This window comes from Gopherus evgoodei, chromosome 5, assembly GCF_007399415.2.
Source record: "Gopherus evgoodei ecotype Sinaloan lineage chromosome 5, rGopEvg1_v1.p, whole genome shotgun sequence".
Classification (NCBI taxonomy): Eukaryota; Metazoa; Chordata; order Testudines; family Testudinidae; genus Gopherus; species Gopherus evgoodei.
Window position 1 is genome coordinate 49,143,935 of NC_044326.1, and position 23,057 is coordinate 49,166,991.

Below are 23,057 nucleotides of genomic sequence, written 5' to 3' on the forward strand. Positions count from 1 at the left end.
AAGCACTACCATTTTGGATTATCCTGTAAACAATATGGGTTTCTGAGGAAGTGACGGAGGCCATGCCCTTTGCTCTGAGGGCTGGAGTTGGAAAGTAATGCCTCTAAATGTAATGACTATGGCAGTGGTAGAGTTTAGGAGAACAATAGTTGGCCCTGAGTCCTACAAACTCTATTGAGCACAATGGTTTTCACAACCCTGGGTAGTCCATATAAATGAATGAGACTAGTTGGGGGAAGACAGCAGGAGAAAGGAAGGAGAAACACTATGTTCAGTACCCAGATATTTCTGGTGAAATCAGTAAAGCTGCGCCGATTTACATTAGTTAAGGATCTCTGCGGGTTTTTTCAGAACCCTAGGAAACTATCGATAGCTAAGTAAAAAATGATGGGCAAAGTGCAAGCATAAACTTAACCCAAGTTCTAAGCAAAAAACTTATGTGATAGTCAGGATCACACCAGTTCAGAATTACTATCGCCTTCATATAACATGTCAGTTTCATGCCGCTTTCATTAAGTGCTAATTAACTGCATTCAGGTTTACACGTACTTGTTACCAGTATTAGGCAGAGGACAAATGGTTAAATGGACCAGAGGAATATTCCACGCCAACCTCTTTAAAATAGGAATTTATAAAAGTTCAAGTGTTTTTTATTTTTAAAATTCATCCTGTGGTAGAAAAGGTAGGTATGAGAATGATTTAATAACAGTGCTGCTACACCTATTTTATTAAGGCTTTGTTAACTTTGGTGTAAGAGATGCTACAATGTTTAGTTGTTATTCATTTAAAAAAAAGTTATGAAGAGGTGGCTGATTCAGCCATTTAACCATTGATTTCTCTGCATTTTTGTTAGAGCTGGAGAAAAGAAAAAAATTCAAAAAACATTTTTTGAAAGTTTTACCCCTAATTTCAAAAGTTAAAAATTAGCTATATAATTGATCAATTAGAGATGGAAAAGTATGAAAATGTCATTCTATTTCCTTTCATTTTTTCAAGAATTTCAAGTTTCATGCGAATTTCAGAAATTTTGAGCAGCTCTAATTCTATATTGTTCACTGAGATACATTAAACAGTATCAGTGTTAAGTTATCCCTTTTCCGAGTTTGTCAAACCTCTGGAATTTATAAGTAAAGGTAACCAATCCAATAAACGAGATTGAACAAGGCAAAGGCTGTTGGAAAGAAGATTCGAGAATAGGAGTCGATTTTGGCAACACGGATGTGTATTCTTCCTTCTCTCCAAGAACCCGTGCGGCAGTCTTCAAAACAACAAAAAAAGCTGGTGCAGTCTTTGCCTTCCAGGCATTCATATCCATAATTCTCATCACGTTGCTGGAGGTGATTAATGTTGTTAATTGCTATTAATGTTGATCTAGGATGGACAGCAACTGCAGATGATTTCTAAAGAAAACAATATGTTGGTTACAGTCAGAGAGAAAAAAAATAACCCTTATGTTTCCCTGGGTGATGTCCAACTACAAACATTTTACAGTACAATACACAGAATTTCATGTTTGAAGAAATCAATTTTGGAAACTTTTCCAGTTTTGAAACATTATATAATTAACTGATGAGGCAAAAGGATCATGAATATTTTTCACATGGTGCAATGCACAGTAGATTGTTCTGTGAGGCAGGAATACTGAATAATAGGTTACACAGACAAAGATAGGTGATCCCATTTATACAGCACAAAGAACATTTGGGAACACAGTTGCAGCCTGAAACTTGGGTCACAAACTTGTTTACAAGCAGGATAAGAACACTACTACCATGGAAAATGGTGGATTCTCCATCTATTAATGTATTCAGATCAAGCCTGGATGCTTTTCCAGGAGATATGCTTTAGCCAAACAAGTTATTAGGCTCAATACAGTGGTAACTATATGAAAGTTTAATGGCCTTTGTACACAGGAGGTCAGACTAAATGATCTAATGGTCTCTTCTGGAATTAAAGTTGATGAATGGTAGACCCAGGTAGTTGGGAACCAAGAGCCAAATTCTTCCCCAGCAGAACTCCATTCAAGTCAGTGAAATTGAACCAGTGATTAATATGGCACCATGTATTAACTGTGTTGAATGGACATGTGCCATGTGGAAGGCAACCTTGCTATAACCTGGTAAAATATGTTATGTAGATAATCTCATCAGATAAGTGATGAAAGTCCTATCACCTGATATTAAATAATAATAAAATAAATAATAAAGTAATAATAATAATAATTAATAAATAATGGACTATACAAAGGATGTTCTGTTCTACTGTCCTGAATTTTCTTCTTCCTACTTACACTATTTACTTGAATTTTTCCTCCTTCAACCAGTCTCCTTTTTTCATGTTATTTCTTACCTTCAGTCCCCTGGTTCCTTCTCCCATGATTCCTCTATCAACTGTTTCCCCACTCTTCTTTATTCCCGAGTCTATCCTTTTTCCAACCTCAACTCCACACTCATTTGTCCTCTCATTCACTCTCCTTGTTTCTTCCAACCTCAGATTTAATGTCCCCATCCCGCATTTTCAGACAGAAAAAAAATGGCGATCCTTCATATTATCCCTACATAATGCTCATATATGTTCCCTTTCCTCTTCCAGCACTTTGACTGAGCACCTTGGTATACTGAACAGGAATGAGACAGAAAGCAATGGAAAGAAACACATTTAGAAGATAGGCCAAAAGAGTACATATTTGCAACGAAAGCATTTATATACCTAGCACCTGAAAATATGGAAGGGAACCTCTCTAAAAGATTTGTGAGTGTACATGTGGGGGTGCACTTGGTGGGGGCAAGAAAAAAACCATACAAGATGGCCAATAACAGACATAGGAACCAAAGTCATCTGGGACCTTGCACTTTTGGGCTGCTGTTTCACCACTTACAAGGCTCTGCCTTAAACACTGTGTAGGTCTCCGATTCCTTGCTAAGAGAGTGATTTGTGCCAGTGCATCTTTGCAGCCAGTAGTCTCCCAGAGTTGGTACTGAAGTGGTGCAATGGACAGCAGTTACTGGCATTTCCCAAAGCCTCAGAAATGTTATTTAAATAATGTATTTTAATATTTTATATCAATTTTATCATAGGCACGGACATTTTGTAGAGTCTGCTGTTTCTCATTTTTGGACAGGAGCTAATTATTATCTTGTAAGAATTATTGTCTTCAATTTTGTGAAAATACAATACTACCTACATTAGCAATCAACAGTTAGATGTTTCTCATTTCAATTAATATAAAAAGGTTCATTTTTAAATTAGAAAAAAAGTTGCAGTTTAACTTTATTTTTTATTACTACTTTATACCAATAAGTAAAAAGATACAAGGCCTGATTGACTACAGGGCTATCCTGGTTCTACACCAACCTTACTCCATTGGTTTCACTGGTGTAAAATTCAAGGAACAGTGGTGCGGGCTGCATAAATGGTGCAGTGGGGGGTGAAGTCTCTAAACTTGATGTCATGAAGAAAATAACCAAAACTACTTATTTCAGCTTTTACTTCTATGCAATGTACAGAAATAAAATGCTTTTTTCAGAAGCATTTTTCTTTTAGCTAGCTATTCATTTAGCAAATAATTCAAAAATATATAAAAGTGTTAAGCAGCAGAAGCACAATACCTTTCCACATTCAATAATCCCGTTCATTAATTATGGCCTCGCAGCACCTCTGTAAGACAGTTAAATCATATTATACCCGCATTATAAAAGGGAAAATTGAGGCCCAGAGCTGTCAAGTCATTTATCCAAGATGGCACAGCTACTCGGTGCCAGAGGTGTCCTGACTATTTGTGTAGAAAGATACCCAAGAATCTTGAAACTACTGAAAGCAAGGGTCTCTGATGCTCCACTGAGCAGTTCTAATTCTATCCAGTAAGGCTGTGGTTCCCAAACTTGTTCTGCTGCTTGTGCAGGGAAAGCCCCTGGCAGGCTGGGCCAGTTTGTTTACCTGCTGTGTCCACAGGTTCAGCTGATCACGGCTCCCACTGGCCATGGTTCGCTTCTCCAGTCCAATGGGGGCTGCGGAAAGGGCGGCCAGTATGTCCCTCAGCCCACGCCACTTCCAGCAGCTGCCATTGGCCTGGAGCAGTGAACTGCGGTCATTGGGAGCCACGATCAGCCGAACCTGCAGATGCAGGAGGTAAACAAACCGGCTCGGCCGGCCAGGGGCTTTCCCCGCACAAGTGGCGGAACAAGTTTGGGAACCACTGCAGTAAGGGAACACACACATAACTTACCCAAACAATTACAGTAGGTAATGGCGTGATGCCTAAAAATTAAAAAAAAGAATAAAAGGGTATCTGAGGCATGTCTAGGTCCTTTGCTCCTAGATTTTCTCCTCATAAAGATCAAACTTTGAAGGAGAAGCATGGTGTAAGCATGTCAGTAAGTGAAAGATGGAACAGTAGAAAAAGAAGCATATGCATTTAAGAGAGTATGTCCCACTGTTAGGAACAAGATACAGTTTAATCTGTGTCTAGTTTGGAAGACATAATGGCAGCACATGTCCACCAGGGTAAGCGCCATTTACAAAAAATATTGTGGACAACCTAAAATGCTCCTTTTGCTCCAGTATATGACTGATACAACCACAGCAAAGGGCACAACATGTGGAAGAATAACGCTATACAACCACTACTGGTCTCTCTCTCCTTAGGCCAGCAAACAGTTGAGAATGCTGCAGATGTGATGTCCTCATACTCAATCAGGAGTTGGAGAAGAAATGAGAAAGACCTGAGTCACACAATAGTGATCAGTCTAGTCATGAGGAGAATTAGTGGAATGACTGGAATGTTCCATAGCACAGAGTTTCAGAGGAGGGAGAATCATTGGTGAAAAAAAAAAAAGAAAAGAAAAAACATAGTATGAGGGGAAAAAAGAAATAATGGAAAGAGGAGAAAGAAAAGAGCAGAAAAGCTCAGAATAAAAGAAAAAACCTTAAAAATAAAAAAGTAAACATTAAAATCTAAAGGTCAGGAAAGGCCAGATCCTCAGCTGCTGTAAATCAGCACGTACGTTTCCCAGACCTGAAGAAGACTCTTCTTGACTCTCTCATCAACAGAAGTTGGTCTAATAAAAGATATCATCTCACCCACCTTGTCCCACTAATCCTAGGACTGATACGGTTAGAACAACACTGCATAAACCTTGCCTCTTGAAATGTCCCTGCTATATCTTTTGTGTAATCAGCATCCATGTGACACATAACAAGAACTTTTAAATATGGAACACTGTAACTTAGCCTATTTCCCACATCCTAGGAAATTTTTAACTTAAGGAATATTCTACCTTCAGAAAGCTATTTACTATTCCAGTGTTGCTAAGACAATAACTCTTCATTCAAACTCCTTTATTCATGGAAGTATGCTTTCATCTCCATATATTGTAGTAATATTGCTGTTGTGAGAATATACAGACGAGATGTAACCTTTTGCTTATTTATATGACATGGTTATATCTTTATATACTGCATAATGATATGCTGCATATTAATATTTTATTATGTTTACCCTTTTGGGATTATTAAAAGTGTAGTATGTTCACTGAAGGGAAAAAGTAACCCCTTTTTATAATAACTTGGATAACTTTTCTCTGAGCATGAAAATTAACTTAGCCCTAAACTTAGCCCTACAGCCATGACTGAAAGGGCTATGTGAATACTAACAAATGAAGTAAAATGCTGTTGATTAATTCATCTCCTGCCTCTACATGTTAGTAAGTATTCCACAGAATAAACGCAGTTCTAATCAGCTGCAGAATCTCACCCTTTGATAAAATGCTATGTTATCAACTTCTTCCTGGAGTAAACTCCAGGAGTAATGAGCTCTTGCTAAATGCCCAGCTGGAAATAGGAGACTGCTACAAGCAATCTTTCCAGAAGAAGTGTGAATGAAACCTTTTCATAAAGAATTAAACTGATTTTTAATTAAATTGATTTGAAAATAGTATACCCATAATCAGAAGGAAAAAAAGGAATTAATATAGAACTTGAAGAAAGGTAGTTGAAAAAAACATCAGGGTTTGTAACTATATGGCCTCTCTGTAATTAAATAGCTTGCTAGTTTAATTTTTCTATTTGGAATTAGAAATCTCACTGCATTTAAACAACATCAGTGAGCAAAATTGATTTTTCATTAGACTGGTATATTTTATAACTAAATACATTAAATTAAAAACAGTACTCTATTTTCAGATTAATCACTTGGCAAATGTGAGCTCTCTGATATTTTTAGTTTGCTATAAACATGTTTGAAGAAATCTGGATGAACAGATGGGTGCATTTCTCAGACCTTAAGAAACAAAGCACATTTATAAAGGAAAACACATAATTAAACAGTGTTCTAGATATTGTATCATTGGTTCTCATCTTAGATAAATCTCTAGCTACACATTCAGTAATTGATTCTATGTATGCCTCACCGATACTGTATATTTTATATTGCTTTAGGTGCTGTAAGTCTTGTACCATTTGGCAGAATATTACACAAATGCTTAGTTTATGAAAGAAAATTCTGTAGTCAGGAATTCTATATTAATGCACCTCCATTACTTTAATGGACGTTGTCAGCCACTATTTCAAAAAAGATGTTTAGATATTTTGACTCTGATATTAGAAGACATTTAATACTAATAAAAGATCACATGAAAAAATATTTAAAATTAACCAACTCTCTTTTCCACAGGCTGGGAAAGAAGAGAGATTCTTATTATTTCTATTATTAAAATACATGAGATGCATTCAGCTCCACTGGTGATGTATGCAGATTAGCTAAGTTAAAGTGAAGGGCAGTTTCTCCTCCTCTCTCTGGCTTGGGTAGGCAGCACTCCCCCACTGCTCCCTTTCCTCCTTGGGACATTGAGAGCTTCCCCTCCTGCTTCAGTCTACCATGACCAGTAGACAGATATTGCAGTGACCTCCCTGGAGCCATGCCCTAAAAATGAAGCTCAGACACACCATCACCGGCAGCTTCTATCTTTGTCACCCCCTCCCATCAATTAGGCTTAGGCTCCCCTTCCATCTGTGACTGTATGTCCTTCAACCAGTTGGACTGAAGAGATTCCAAGCCTTTCTCTCCCCTGCTGCTGCCATGGCTCCTTGATTGGGCAGGACTGCCCTAGAATCATGGGGCTGCAAAGGTGACTTAAAATTACTTCCCCTGCCCCCCCACCCCAGACTCCATCCTAGACCTATCCCAAACATAGTTCAGCCAGAATAGAGACCTGATCTCAACAGCAATGTTCACCTTTGCTACCTACAAACTTTTTATTTGATCCGGTCATGAAAGGACGCTCTGTCATTCTCTGATTTTCTCAGGCTGGGGGGAAAAAGGAGGAGGTGTTAGTCACCCATGCAGTGGTATTGGCACCAAGCTGTACTTTCTTATAATTTAAGGATTTGGGAGGGAGTTTTGCAGCAAGACAGTTTTGGGGCATTTTCCTGCAGGGTTCCCAAAGAAAATGGTGACCAAGCTTAAATTATTATGAAACAAAGCTATTTCAGTTTGTGTTTCAATGCATAAGATATTCAATGCTTTTACCTCAATGTTTTGTCAATATAAAGTTTAGTTTCAAGTATTTTTCTTATTTGCTAGTATTAGATTCTTTGGAAAATATACTGAACGGGTTTTATATATTAGAACAACGGTTCATTAAAATAGACTAATATTTGTTCCTTCACTTCTGCTGTGTGGCGCCTCATACTCAACAAATCTCAGACTTTAATACCAGGGTGTTGATTCAATTAAAAAAAATCCATAAATGAGGCTATGGAATTTGCTTTTCATGAAAGCAAGGAATAAAGAATTTGGTGTGATGTTGGATATTATGTTTTCTATGCAAGTGTCCAAAGACAGTAATGCCAGTCCAAGCAAAGCCTCATAACCTCAATCTACCTACACCATCTCTGCTGCTACAGTACTGTTCTCTGATTCTATGTCTGGATGTGTTAGCATGGACCCTACATGCATACTGAATCTTCAGTGGGATTCATCACTCTGTGGGTTACTGGGACTGCACTAGTGGATCCTGATGAATCATAGAATATCAGGGTTGGAAGGGACCACAGAAGGTCATCTAGTCCAACCCCTGCTCAAGGCAGGACTGATCCCCAACTATTTTTTTTGCCCCTGATCCCTAAATGGTCCCCTTGAGCATTGAACTCACAATGCTGGGTTTAGCAGGCCAATGTTCAAACCACTGAGCTATCCCTCCCCCCTAAGTATTGGGGCTTTGGGTTTCTCCTTTGAAGCCATGGAAAATGATGTTCAACTGCTTTTTGGCTTAATTTATATCCATTAGAGAGGAGGATGAGCCTAAATTCATGTTCATTGTGCAATTATCAGGAAATGAATCCAAGAGTGAAAGGCTGACGTGTTAGATACTTTTGACTGAGCCTCGCAGTTTGCCAGATAATCTGTTAAATGTTCCTTTTAGATTGCAAGTTTATTGGGGCAGGGACCATGATTTTGTTCTGTGTTTATACAGAACCTAACCCAACGGGTTCCTGGTCCATGACTAGGCTCCCAGATGTTATGGTCATACAAACAACAACAAATACAAAAATAACTTTTTGTAAAAAATAAAATAGAGACATTACAGCTAAGCAGGCTTTCCCAAATTGCTTAAACTTACAGCTGGCTTGTGTTTTGATGACTTCTCTTTCTCTTTGTTCCCTTTTTTGTTGCTGGTGAAATAATGCAAGGTGCCATATTCCATCAAGGCAGCAAACACAAAAATGAAGCAAACTGAAACAAAAAGGTCCATTGCTGTCACATATGAAACCTTGGGGAGAGATTTCCTAGCAATTGTACTTAGTGTTGTCATAGTCAATACTGTAGTAATACCTGTTCAAAAACAGAAACAAAGGGAGCTATTTCAATAAGTGATCCTACAGACAGATTTAGTTGTGAAGCATTTAATTTATTCCCTTTAGTACCAAAGCAATCAAACTGGCACAGTGCTCCTCAATGCTACAATCAAATCTGAGCAAACTGCTCTTCCACCTACACAGAGCCTACTGACTTTCATGAGGCTTCACATGAGCGCAAATATATGTGCCAGCACAAGAGTCCATCCCCATGGATCCAATGGCAGGACTGGGGCCATAGAGAGCTAGATGATTTTAGCTTCTATTCAAATCCTCTCTGTTCTTCCCACACACTGCAGCGTTAAATAAATTGTAAAGGTCTGAAATTTTCAACTTTTTATACAGCGTAATGTTATTCAGACTTTACATATTTTAAAAATGTGAATAAGGAACAAATGTAAATATCTAAGGAAAACGTGCACTACTTAACCATTGATTCTTCCAAAAAACCCAGAAGAAAGCATTAACTGGATGAAAAGTAATGGCCTTTGATATACAGGAGGTCAGACTGAATGATCTAATGATCCCTTCTGGTCTTCAAGTCTATGAAAGTTCTAACTCATAGAAGAGGTATTCCACCTAAGACTCACTGCACAGCCTTTGACATATGAGCCAATCACACAGAAGAGCTGGTTTTAGTAACTATATATTCAGAATCCATACCAAATCACACTTCATTGATGTAATGCAACAATTTTGTATTATATTTTCTGCTTCATGAGGATTAACTTTAGAACACAAGGGCTACTCCAATTTCATATCGGCACACCTGACAATGCAGATAAATATCTAGTGGGATTTTCAAAAATGCCTACCTCCCAGCAGGTTTTTTTTTTCAAATCCATTGTGTGCCCATGTGCATCTTTAGGCCTATATGCATCTTTAGGTGCCTTCAAAACTCTTAACCACTGTTCTTTGGAAAGGCACAATTTCCACCAAAGTTCTGCCATACATGTGGGTGGTGTGAGCAGTCAGCTCCATCCATTAGCAAGTCCCCATCTTCAATGCACCATTCCCACTGCAGCAGCCAGTGGGGAAGGATGGGCATGGCCCTGTATCCTCCCCACTACTCTATTTTCAGAGTCCTGTTCCATAGAGGAAGAGGTAGCAGTTGAAAACATTTCCAGTGTTCCTCACAATGAAAGCAGTACAGACATTGCTATTGTGAAGCTATGGAATGGCAGCTCACAAATGGAAGTGGGGTGGGAAGAAAAGGTGACTGGATTGCTCCTCTGCCCCCATGAATGCAACAGAGTTTCCTCAGAGTCCAGCCCTTTAATGATAGAAATAAATGTTTGTCAAATAGAGTTAAAATGTGGTTGAACTCAGAAGAGTGACTCTAAAAATAACAGCATAGTGGGGTATTTTGGTTTTGTGTTTCCCTCCCACAATGATTTCATATCAAATTAGCTCCACCACCACCACCACCACACCACTCCATCTGCCAGTCAGCAAAATAATCCTAGGATCTGACAGTCAACTAGGGTTCTTTACTGCTTACACATCAGTCAACAGTAACTAACCCAACTGGCGTGTGTTACAGGTGCAGTACTATAAACCTCTATAACATACCTGAAACACATTTAAGTTGGAACAGGGTTACTGTTGCTGATATGAGAGCTGGAAAAAAAAATAGCTTCACTGTCATATCCTAGGGTAAGTTTTCAGGGCTGGCAGTTTAGAAGAAACAACTTGTAAAGTGAAGAAATTGAATATGAAGTTGGCAAGAGACAATGAATTGGGAACATAGGATGCCATATTTACATTCTCTTTTCAGAGTGTACCCACATTGAGATTTAAATACTATACTTTAGAGGTAATTTATATAGATTCTAAACATCATGAGACATGTCAAATAATTAGGTTTTAAACTCTATTCACTAAAATTTTATGTAACTTTTTGTTAACTAAATAGCATAGAACTAAGTGAACAAATTCATCATTTTTTAAAAAAATCTAGATCTTCCTGTGTTCTTCCTGTAGATTAATGCTGTCAGTAAATTCCTGTTACTCATACTCCAGTATGTAAATAGTAGTATATTGAACAATGATATCTCTTTGTAATCAAATTTGCAAGTGTTCTCCTACAGACTGAAAGTGTTTATTCTGATAAACCAGTACTTTTCAAGAGAGCATAAATAACTGCAACATGTTAACAAGAGTAAATATAGTTTCTTTAGTACCACTAAAATTAGAAACTGTTTTAGCTACTACTATTCTTAAACTGATTTAATTAAATGAGCTGGGATGAGTGCCTTAACCAAATGTTAAAATAGAACCAATATTGAAAGGGCTATACGTTTAGACTGATAGGCTGCTGTGCTCCATGGCACAGGAAAACCATGGAAATAACAGAAATGGGGCTTAATTCTGCTCTCACATAGGTTTAACTCCATCATTAATTTCAGTTGAGTTACTCCCAATTTTTCCAAGTGTGAGAGGAGAATCAGGCACATGTAGATAGGAACAACTGTTACGTTTAAGGATCCTTCCCCTTCTGCATACAGAAACGGGTGACTTGCTCACTGAGAAAGGAGCCAGAGAACAGAAAACTTGTGGTCCCAAACCAATAAAGACACAGACATGTTAAACATTGGGATTAGTTAATCTTCCTGGATTAATTTCCCCTGTATTCTGCAACTCTCACTGCAGCAAAATCATGCCTCTCAGCCTATTCATTGACCATGCTGCCATCATACTGGATGATGAGAAGAGCATATATAGAAAACTCTTCTTTGTGCACAGTTGCAGATCCACGGGGTTTGGATCAAGATTTCCTGAGGATTTTCAGCCTCTGCTGTGGTATCCCCTGGTGCAAGCCCAGAATCATAATTTTAAAGTCATGGATATTTTTGATTAGTTTCTTTCTCTCTGAAGATTTTTATGCATGGGTGCCATAAACAGATAGTTAAGGGTTAATGTCTCTTTTACCTGTAAAGGGTTAACAAACAGGGAACCAAACACATGACCAGGGGACCAATCAGGAGACAAGATACTTTCAAATCTCGGTGGAGGGAAGCCTTTGTTTGTGTTTTTTGGGTTTTGCTTTGTTCTCTCTGGGCTCTGAGAGTGACCACACGTACCTACAGGCTCTCTAATCTTCTATTCCAATTTAGTAAGTACAAAAGGTAGAAAGGCGGTTTAGTCTTTTTAATTGTTTTTGCTTTATTTGCAAATGTGTATCTGGCTGGTAGGGGTCTAATGTGTATTTGGCTAAAAGTATTTTAAATTGTATTTTTGCTGGAGGAGGCTTTTTTCTCCTGTTTCTATAAGCTGACAGACCCTGTAATATTCCATCTTGAATTTACAGTGATTTTCTTTATTCTTTTTTTCTTTTATTAAAAGTTTTGCTTTTAAGACCTGTCTGATTTTTCCCCTTGTTGAGGCTCAAGGGAATTGAGTCTGTATTTAACACGGAAGGAGAAGGGAGGGGGAGAGAAAGGGGGGGGAACCCACCTAATTTCTCTGTGTTGTGATTCAAGGAGTTTGAATCATGGTGATCTCCTAGTGTACCCAGGGTGGGAAAGATCTGGGAGGAAGAAAGGAGAAGGGGGAATCCCTTTGTTTAGATTCACGGAGCTTGAATCTGTATATCTCTCCAGGAGCCCAGGGAGGGAACACCTGGAGGGGAGAAGGGGGAAGGGAAATGGTTTGTTCCCCTTTGTTGTGAGACTCAAGGAATTTGGGTCTTGGGGTCCCCACGGAAGGTTTTGGGGGAGACCAGAGTTTATCAGGCACTCTACTCTAAGTCCTGATTGGTTGCAGCACTACAGGATCTAAGCTGGTAATTAAGCTTAGGGGAATTCATGCTAGTACCCATATTTTGGATGCTAAGGTTCAGAATTGGGAATTATACTATGACAATGGGGAACATACATACCTAATGATGTCCTCGCAGGTACAGCATCTTTATTAATCCAAAACGAGACCCATGAAAGAACAACTGTTAGTATACAAGGAATGTATGTCTGAATAGTAAAGTATCCCATGCGTCTGCTCAGATCAAAGAAGATTGTCATGATAATATAGTCCCCTACGAGGAAAAAGCCCACAATTCTAATTAGACATTGCAAGTGGTTTTCTATCCCATAATTTTTGGTATTCTTGTTCCAAATACATACCATGTTGTAAAATTTACAGTGGGAAACATAATGTACTTTCCTTTTAAACAAAGCTGCCAAAGGACTTTTATCCATTAAAACAGGTCAGCTGCAATTCTGTTTTGCCCTAGACATTAGCAGCACACATAACAACTAAATGGTTCCTTGCACAATTTAGGCAAAGAATGAAAGTGCATAGGCTGCTAATCCTTTAAATGCATGCAAGAAAACATCAGATTTTTCCTTACCAGACAGAGTATGAGAAATTTCAGTTGTATTTCGTAACCCTACAAATGCAAACTGGTATAATCTCCAGTATTTGGGATCTGCGACTTCAACAGAGGTTTTCTTCCATTTGTATTCAATTTCATTTCTGGGGTATGCATCTAGAACAAAGTAGAGTAAACCAAGTATTCATTCACAGTATATAGCAAAGAATGCTTTCACTTGTGATTTCTGAAATTTTAGATACAACCCAAATAAGTGGGTCAGAAAACAACTGCTCCATAACATACCTGATAAACTATTAAGCTTTAGCCTGAAAATGTCTCAGTTTTAAGTGTGGCTAAATGTACTACCAACAAAAATGATAGAGAAGATAGACATTTAAGGAAAATATATATCTCAAATTAATAATGCAATATTTAAATATGAAAAAAATTAACTTGTAGTGATTCTGTTTCTTTAGATTAATAGTTTAATGTAATACAACAGAGGGGGCATAATTTGAGAAGCATATTTAAAGCTTAAATATGGTAGCTACTTTTATTTATTTCATACTTAATTTGTTTTAAAAGGTATAAATGCTTTTGGAAACTTATTTGCCTTTCCATGCTGAATATTTGGTGACTGATTCAGAACTGCGTTAATCCAGTTTTAGGTGCACTAAGAGAATACAATTTTTCAGAAGACAGAGGTTATGTCTACACTATAACTGCTACAGTGGCACAGCTGCAGCTGCGTAGGTAATTGCTACAACATCAGAAGGGTTTATCCACTTCTGTAACAAATCTACCCAATCCTCCCTCAGGTGGCAGTAGTTAGGTCACAAAAGTTTAGGTCACCTTAACTACATCTCTCAGGGGTGTGACTTTTTCATACCCCTGAGCAGCATAGCTAGGTCAACCTACATTTTAGATGTAGACCAGACCTGAGCTGTGAAAGCATGTTTAGTTGAAGTATCTAAGAAGCAAACATTAAGCAATAATATTCATTTAAGAAGAATCACTGTAGTTACATTCATCTCCTATTACACTGTACATTAAGGAATAAATAGTTTAGATGTGTTCAGTGTTTTATTTTACCAGTGGTAGCACAATGTCCTTGGGAACAAATTAATTTTAAATGCTTAATACTAAAGAGGATAATCCTGTAAATTAGTAATTCTTTTACTCATATATACTAGTCCCACTGAAAGCAATATGTGAATGTGTAAGATATCATTTCTCTGGAGTTAGAGGCCTGTAGCTGGCTGGCTGATTTGCTCCACCTGCTCCACCTAATAACATACTGTAACTTACTTCTCTGACCCTTATAAAAGAAAGCAGCAGGAAATGGAGAAGTGGGACTGCAGCACACACCAAAAAGCTGAGGGGCTGGGGCAGTGCTCCCAACAGACTGCTATTAGAGCTACTGTGGAGAGAAATTGCTCCAAATGGACAGAAGGGAGACTCTGAGGCAAGAGCAAGAAAATTTTAGTTACTGGAGTTACTGGCACGAAGGGACTGCTCAGCCTGCACAGACTTTTGAGGGAAGAGTCTGCAAGGTTTTGCTTTTGTTTTCTAAGAAGGCTTAGATAAAATGACTAACCATGCTGGAAACTGCTTCCCAGGATTCCCTGGGAGATCTCAGACAGTATTAACCTAGGAGTGAGTGACTCATCAAGAGCAATGCTGGTAGGAGGAGTGTGCTTTAAGATAGGCCTCAATCTGTTTGCAAGTGATGCCCAAACAGGGGCCTGACCTGAACCCCTTCCAACAAGAAAAGATATGGAGAAGATACTCCAAATAATGGTGAATCAACAGCATGCAGAGAACTAAAGGAAATTCTAGACGGCACTTCTGCCACCCAACGATGCCTGCAGGAAGCCCAGCTGGCAGAGCATGAGCGGAACAGAGAGTTCCAAGTTGAAGTGGCCTGGCTGCTCTCACAGTGGCTGCTGGTAGATGGGAACAGCCCCAGAGGGGTGGCCTACACCAGGGCGTCACCAAGTTTCACCTTGATGAGCAGCAGTGATAACCCAGAGACTTACCTTAACTGCCTTCAAGTGCATTGCCCCTACAGCAAGCTGAAAGAGGAGATCCTGAGTGGCCCATATGACCCTGCACCTCACCAGAGAGGCCCAAGCAGCTTATTGGGCCCTGAGTGTGAACAAGGCACAATCCTATCTGATACTAAAGGCAATGTTGTGGGCTGCTTCCGTCTCTCTCCAGAGGCTTATCAAAAGAAATTTCAGCCAGAGCCATTCCTTAAGGGAGGATGACCCTAGGCTAGTAGTTCCACAGCTTTAGGACTCTGCTACCTCATGGCTAAACCCCAGAGACCAAGACTGTGGCCGAAACTTATGGACAATACTGTCCTACAACAAACCTGAACATTCTCCCATAGTGTTCAAAGCTGAGTTTGAGTTTTACCCGACATTCATTCAGAAGTCACAAGAGACAATTGAGAGGTCTTTGGAAGCCAAATTACCCAGGATAGGAAATCCAGTCTTCCTGAGGGCTGGCCACACTTAGGACAGTGTCAAGGGACAATAACCTGCCAAACCAGCAAGGGTCATAGTACTGGTCCACCCTGAGCAAATGAAACTTTACCCTCATCACAGGAACATCAGGAACAGAGGATCCAAAGTCCCAGACTTTCAAGGGACCACCACCACCACCCTCCCATGCAGGGCCAGCGGTATGTTATCATTATGGACAACTTGGATAGAGCCAATGGGAATGCCTTGTGATGGAATGTGACTATTTAGGATGCTTCTTTGGCCAAGCAGGTGAGAATCCAAATCAACCATTAGGACTGACCCGAAGGCTTTTCATGGTCCCTGTAAAAATAGGGACAAACAGAGTGGAGGGATTGACAGACTTGGGGTGTGGACAAAATCTACTTCAAAGGGACTTAGTCTCACCCAAAGCCCAGGATCCAGAGTGGTCCATCTGAATTTCCTACATTCACAAAGAAATCCGTACATACTCAATGGCCTCAGTTGTTTTGCAGTTAGCAGATCAGGTAGGGCACTTCCAGGTAGAGTGGTGATCACCTACCCTGGACAGTGATCCTGGGATATGACTGGAAATGTCTTCTGACTCTCCTGGAAGGAGAGTCAGTTCTCTCCAACCAGACCCCCTACCTCAAGAAAAGATCCCTTCTGAAGATGCTAGGACCTATTGCCCATTGTTCAATCCATTTTGGAAGTCTCATGAAGGTCCCAGAGCACACACAGACATTCAAGGAAGTTTTGGGATCAAGCACAAGCCTAAGCCTGTCCTGGAGTTGACTCCATGGAGCATGGAGAAGGACCTTCCCAAAGGGTAAACTCTCTGAGGGGAACATCCCAACAATCTGTATGTTATCACTTATCCATGGACACTGCAGATCCCATTCCCATCTGAGACTACAGTGTCTTGAGTGACACCTTTTGATGTTGTGGCAGCTCAGCATGATGACCAAACACTACAGGAAGCTTTCAGACAAATTACTGCTGCCAACAGGATGGTTACTTTTGAGCAGTTTCCCTGATTTGAATTATGGGATGAGATTCTGAACTGAGTAGAGAGACACCCAAAGAACTAAAGAACCCAGAGATCCACTCCTAGTCCACAAATCTGCCAAGCAGGAGTTCCCATGGCTAGTCCATACTCTTCCCATGGTTGGACATCTGGGTAAGGTGAAAACCAAAGAAAGATTGTTAGCTCAATTCTTTTGACTGAAGATATGTAGAGAGGTAGCCAATTTCTGCTTGCTATGCCCTGATTACCAAAAGGAGCCCCAAAGGATCAGGGCCAGGCCACTCTCATCCCCCTACCCTCGTCACAACCTACTGTGAGCAGGTAGAGATTGATATAATAGGCCCGCTATAAAAGAGTGATAGATGTCACAAGTTCATTTTGGTTCTTGTGGACTATATCAACAAATATGCAGAGGCAATTCCCTTATGAAACATCTTTGCCTCCACCCGGGAGCGAGAGTTACTCCAACTGTTTTCCTAAATTGGCCTTCCATTGGAAATAGTCATTGATCAAGGGACAAGTTTGGGCACTGCTGAAAGTGTGACCACTCCAGTAGTTTATCTTCCTCAGGTCTGGTGGAGGGGTTCAATAAGGTCCTCAAGAATATGTTAAACAAGCCTGTGGGCACAGAGGCCAAACACTGGTACCAACTGCTCCCCTGTTCATTGTTTTCAATACAAGAAGTACCACAAGCCTCCATGGGCTTCTTTCCTTTTGAGATTCTTTAAGGGAGACAGCCTCAAGGAATGTTAGACTTAGTTAGGGAGTCTAGGGAAGCTCAACCTACCAATTTCCTCCATATGTCAGTAAATGAGGAAAGATAAGAACTTGTGTGCCTCTTTGCCCGAAATAACCTCTTTCAGCCCCAAAAGATCCAGATGCAGCAATATAATAAAGGGGCTAGAGCAAAGGAATTCCAACTGGGATACTAAGTGCTCCTACTCTTTGCCAGCTTGGAAAACAGGCCCTTGGCCAAAAGGCAGGACCCATATGAAGTACTCCATCAAGTGGGACCAGCAGATTATGAAGTTTACAGCTCAGACAGCAAAAACAAGGCAGATTTATTATGTAAACCTGTTAAATCCTAGAAGGTACAGGAAAGTCTTGTCATCCACCTGGAGGACGGAGAAGAGGATCTGGTGCCTCAGCTTCCTAAGCCAGCCAAAATTGGGATAGAGGAGGCATCACTTGGGAAGGGACTCTCTAACGGACAGAGAGGGCAAATAAATAACCCCCTGAGGTCTTAAAAAGAGGTGTTCTCCCTATTACTGGGACTAACCTCCATGGTGCCTCACTACATCCACATATGGTTGGGGCCAAGCCCATTCAGAAGTCATATCAAATCCCGGAAGGTGAAAAACCCATTCATTCAAAAAACCCATTCATTCAGAAAGTACAGGAATTGTTAGATTGGGAGTCATCAAGGACTCCTGGAACTCCTGGTGTACTTTGGTAGTTCTAGTACTAAAGCTGGAAGGGACCATCTGATTTTGTGTGGATTTCCATCAGATAAATGCCATTTCTGAATTTGATGCCTAGCCGATGCCCTGAGTCAATGATCTGCTAAATTGTCTCGGTCAAGTTGCTTTATACAACATTAGATCTAACAAAGGGGTACTGGCCAAATTCCCCTTGCTCTTGATTCCCAAAAAAAAACCAACAAACAACTTTTTCTAACCCATTGGGCCTATTCCAATTTACCATGCCCTTCAGTTGTATGAGGCCCCATCCACCTGTCATAAGCTGATGGATCAGGTTTATGGCTCCATCATCACTATGCCACGGCCTGCCTAAATGAGAGGGTGGTATACCAGTTGGGACTAGCCCACTCAGCTTCAGAACCTAGCAGTTGTCCTTCAAACCCAATAACTGCAAAGTGGGAAAGGAAAAAAATATTTTTTCCTATCTAGTAGGGGAACAATAAGGTATGATGCCTAGTTGACAAAGTTGAGGCCCTAGCAAATACCCCCAAACAAAGAACAAAAAAGCAGGTCTGGGTCTTTCTAGACCTAACAGAGAAGATCTGTGCTCGACTTTGCCCTGTTAACTGCACCTCTTACCAAGCTGGTTTAAAAAAAAAAATCAGCCCCTGGACAAGTCACATGGTCCCCTCAGCGAGATCAAGCATTTTGGAAAATTAGGCAGATTCTCTGCAACAAGCCAGTGTCCCTTAGCCCCAATTTCACTCGAGAATGAATCCTAGAAACAGACGTCTTGCATTACAGTGCAGGTGCAGTGTTACCCTAAAACTTCCATGCACAACAGCACACTATCCTTTACATAAGTAGAAAACTCTTAGCTCAGAAAACCCAGTACTCTGTCCTTTGAGAAGGAATGCCTGGCCATTAGGCTTTAAAGGCACTGAGATACTATCTGTTTGGAACACCCTTTGTCTTGGTCACTGACCATGTGGCACTAAGATGGCTTCAAATCATGAAGGACTCAAATACCCATGAGACAAGTTGGTACTTAGACTTTCAACCCTTCAATTTATAATGGAGCATTGGCCTAGGAAGGACCATTGGAATACAGGCTGCTTTCAAGAACTAAAGAACACAGCAGGCTCTGTGGTAAGTGCCATGACAGGCCCACTCAAGACAGGTGGGTATGTGAAGGTATCAGGGACAGTATTGCTCTAGGGTCGGAGGCCTGCAGCTGGCTGATTAGCCCCACTCACTGCATCTGAGAAAGGTCTGGAACTTAAGTTGACTGATCCTTATAAAAGAGGGCAACAGGAAACAAAGGCAGGGACTGCAATACCCTCCAGAAAGCTGAGAGGCCAGGGACAGTGCTTCCAATGAGCTGCTATTGGAGCTACTGAAGAGATGATTTGCTCCAAACAGGCAGATGGGATACTACGTGGAGTTATTTATGGCTGAGGCTCTGAGGTAAGAGCAAGGAAACTTTGGTCACTGGAGTTACCAGTGTGAAGGAAGGGACTCCTCAGCCTGAACAGACATTTGAGGGAAGAGTCTGCAAAGTTTTGCTTTTGTTTGTTAATTAAGCTTAGATCAAACAACTAACCCTGCTGGAAACAGTTTCCATGAATTCCTTGAGAGTTTAGTTAGAATTAACCCAGGAAGTGAGTGACTCCGCAAGAGTCAAGTCTGGTCTGGTAGGAGGAGGGCACTGCAAGATAAGCCTTAATCCTTTTACACAGTAGGCCCAGTTGTGGTGATTAAGTGTTACTTTGTTGTGACCTGATCCTGTAACTTTATGCTGTTAAATATGCTACATGTAGTCACTTAAATGCAGGTAAATTTTGCAGATTATATACATTTCTTCCTCTCCTAAGATCTGATCCAAAGCCCCCTGATGTCAATGAGCAGATGGCTGTTGATGCCAGAATGCTTTGCATCAGGTCCCTAATTGGTAGGATTATTTTTAACCTTTTACACTTCATTTCACTGCAACTTTAACATCATTCTTTCAATTCAAAAGAAGACTAAGCAAACTATAAACAGCTAATTTTTTGGCTGTTCTGCAATAATTTAATGTGCAATCACTGACCTGCTGCTTTGCAGCCTGTCAATCAACAGTGTCTGAATTTAAATAATAGAAAATAAAATTATGAAGTATTTTACCACCTACAGCTTGAAAACTCCAGAGGACAGGAATGTTCATCCATTGGAAAGTTATGAAGCTGAAGATAACATTCAGCATTAATTGTCAACCTAATTAGAAGAAAAAGTTTTATGAGTGAGGTTATGTTCAAGCATCTAGACTCTTTGGGCTACATATTAGAGTACATGCAAGTCATTTTGGCCAATGAATGTGTATTACAGAGAGGCAACTGGCTGTGTACAAAAAGTATTCAGTATCATTTCTAAAGAATGGTATCCATCACCAAATACTACTTGAAGACCCGGTGTCTGTCTGGTCATGCTAGTTTGCATGACCAGTTATGCTACCACAAGGTATCTTCAATATGCCATTTTATTTTTGTATCCTTTCAGCTCTTCACGAGCACAAGCTGATTAAAACAGGAGCAGTTCTCCCCTCACTAACCAAAGAGGAGGGGGACTTGTAGAAAACTGCCACTTACCCAAGACTGGGAGAGCTCTCCACCAGCATTAGCAGAGGCGCCGGAGCTGTGCTCCCTCCACTGCACCCCCTGGAAGTCTTAAACCATATGTCCTTTATGTGAAAGCCATTGATAGATGGCTATATGTTAGACCACTTAATAACCTACTCTAATGGCTTATCTTAAAGTGAAATTTGGAATCATTATGACTGATAACTAGACGTGCAATAGTGGAATTGAGTACACAGGGACCCATCCTGCAGATCTTACTCATTTAGGTACTTTCAATGAAGCTAGTGGTACTAATATGAGTAGCAGGATCAGACTCTTAAAGAGAAGATGCCCATGGGTAACATTTTCAAGAAGATAAATGCCCTAAATCACTCCAGAAAATAGGACTTAGGCTGCTGAGTCATTTAGGGGCTTTTGAAATTATACCTTACATCTACGCAGAAAACTTTCAAAGGCACAAGTTAGGTCCCCAGCTCTCATCAACTTCCACTTGGAATTAGAGACCTAACTGCTATTTGTGCAATTAAATCTTCCCTTCATTTTGGTAGGGGTCAATTAAACTGATTTCTGATACCATGCTTAAATATCCCTGTGTGGTTGGAGGGGTGTCAGGGGAGAAGCTGACAAGCAAAATAGGAGTAATGGAGTAAGTTGCTATTTTATATACACACTTCTCTGGGGCCTTTCTGGAAATCTGACCTAACCAGTTGAGACAGATGGATAGACTTTAGGATGCAAGAAGGAAAGGACTTCTACCATGGTGTAGAAAACATACTATATTTCAATTTGAAAGTCGTGTATCTACTGGGTCATGCGTTTGTTTGTTTTTATAAAGTAGTCAACTACAGTATATGCATTTATTCCCCACGCTTCCTTTCTGTGATTTCCTGTTTTTAGATAATTAATCAATAAAGTCATCTTTTACTTAAGACAAAACAAATTAGGTTTCGGATCACAGATGGGTGTCTTGAAGAGATCAGCTGACCAACCTCAGGAAAATCAGCCTGCCTATGAAGTTGAGGGTGAAGAAGTGACAATCCTGCTCCACAAAGTGCCAAAAGGGAAGTGGCGAAGGCCATGAGGGATAATTGTAGCCAAATGGCCTGATGTGTTGTCAGATCCTGTTCTAGCTCCTTCATTTGCTATCATATGAACTTTGTTTTTCTCCATTTACTTCCACTTTAGGCCAAATTCAGGCCATCTCTTTCCCTGATACAAATGTGTGCACTGGACAGCACTGGGTTTTGCTGAAGGTCGGTTACACTTCCTGTCTCATACACTAGCTTGGTGACATCACTCTCATCAACTGCTCTTGGAGAGCTTACATGAATGCTCTTCCCTAGGCCTTCTAAAAGAATGTTAACCAGAAACAGCAGCAACAAACCTGGAATTACAATTGGATAGGCAGCAAGCTGGCTGGAAGACAGTAGAAGATATGGTATGAGCAGGTTTGGTGGTGGTGCTCCAAAAAGTTAACATATATTTAAACATTAGCAGATGAGCATAAAACTCTATACAGGAAATTCTACCAAGAGGATATACTTCTTAAAGAGGGCTATATCAGAAGGATATATCAGAAAACTGCACTCTTCAAAATAAGATATTTTAAAAAATAAAGTTAACAGTATCCTTTTAATCAGTTTAGATTATGTTTCCTTCTAAAGGATTATTACTGGCAAACAACTGTTTCCCATGATGGGCACTCCTACCCCACATATATATACGTATTTATAACTAATATTTAAACTGACAGCTTTTCTTTATTCAAACATAATTTTGTACAAAATAGCTACAGAGGACAGTTAAGAGTTCAATTCAGTCCAGTAAGTCTGCTGGTCCAGTGTACAGCTGGAGTGGTGACATTTCAAGAGTTTAAGCACAAATCATGGTACTGGCTCATTGCATTACATTCATCTATTTATCTTTACTGTCTTCTTGTATCTAAATAAAACAAATCTACCCCCTGCCTGATTAATTTCTTGTTGGGCAGTATATATTACACAGCATATATTTATGTTCCTCTTGACCTAAGTCACAAACTAATTCGCTCCACATTTGTTTCTGAGCCTCTGAACTTTGGAAGCAAAAGGGACCTGAAGTTACTTTTTACTATAATTCTTTCCAAGTCCCATTCAGAATATTTTGTTATTAAGATGATGCATTTATTTCTGTCATTGCAATTGTTTTTAAGTTGTAAAATTAATAGGTTTAATTGTAATGGATTGCAGAATATAACAATGAGTGAAAATATTAATGGAAGAGCTCCTTTACATCCAGTTAATGAGCCCTTACCTCAGAGTATATAATACTCGTCCATCACTCCAGATTCGAAGCAACGAT

General features: G+C 39.9%; 1 protein-coding gene across 1 annotated transcript in view; it reads right to left on the reverse strand.

The window, feature by feature from the left end:
- Positions 1-982: 982 nt before the first annotated feature.
- The window catches only part of GABRG1 (gamma-aminobutyric acid type A receptor gamma1 subunit), a 66,622-nt gene continuing 44,547 nt past the window's right edge, over positions 983-23,057 (reverse strand). Inside the window, 6 exon segments of the mRNA XM_030565214.1 lie at positions 983-1,400; positions 8,619-8,830; positions 12,734-12,886; positions 13,202-13,339; positions 20,273-20,355; positions 23,010-23,057. Coding sequence (XP_030421074.1) covers positions 1,122-1,400; positions 8,619-8,830; positions 12,734-12,886; positions 13,202-13,339; positions 20,273-20,355; positions 23,010-23,057 — 913 coding nt within the window. The 3' untranslated portion in view covers positions 983-1,121.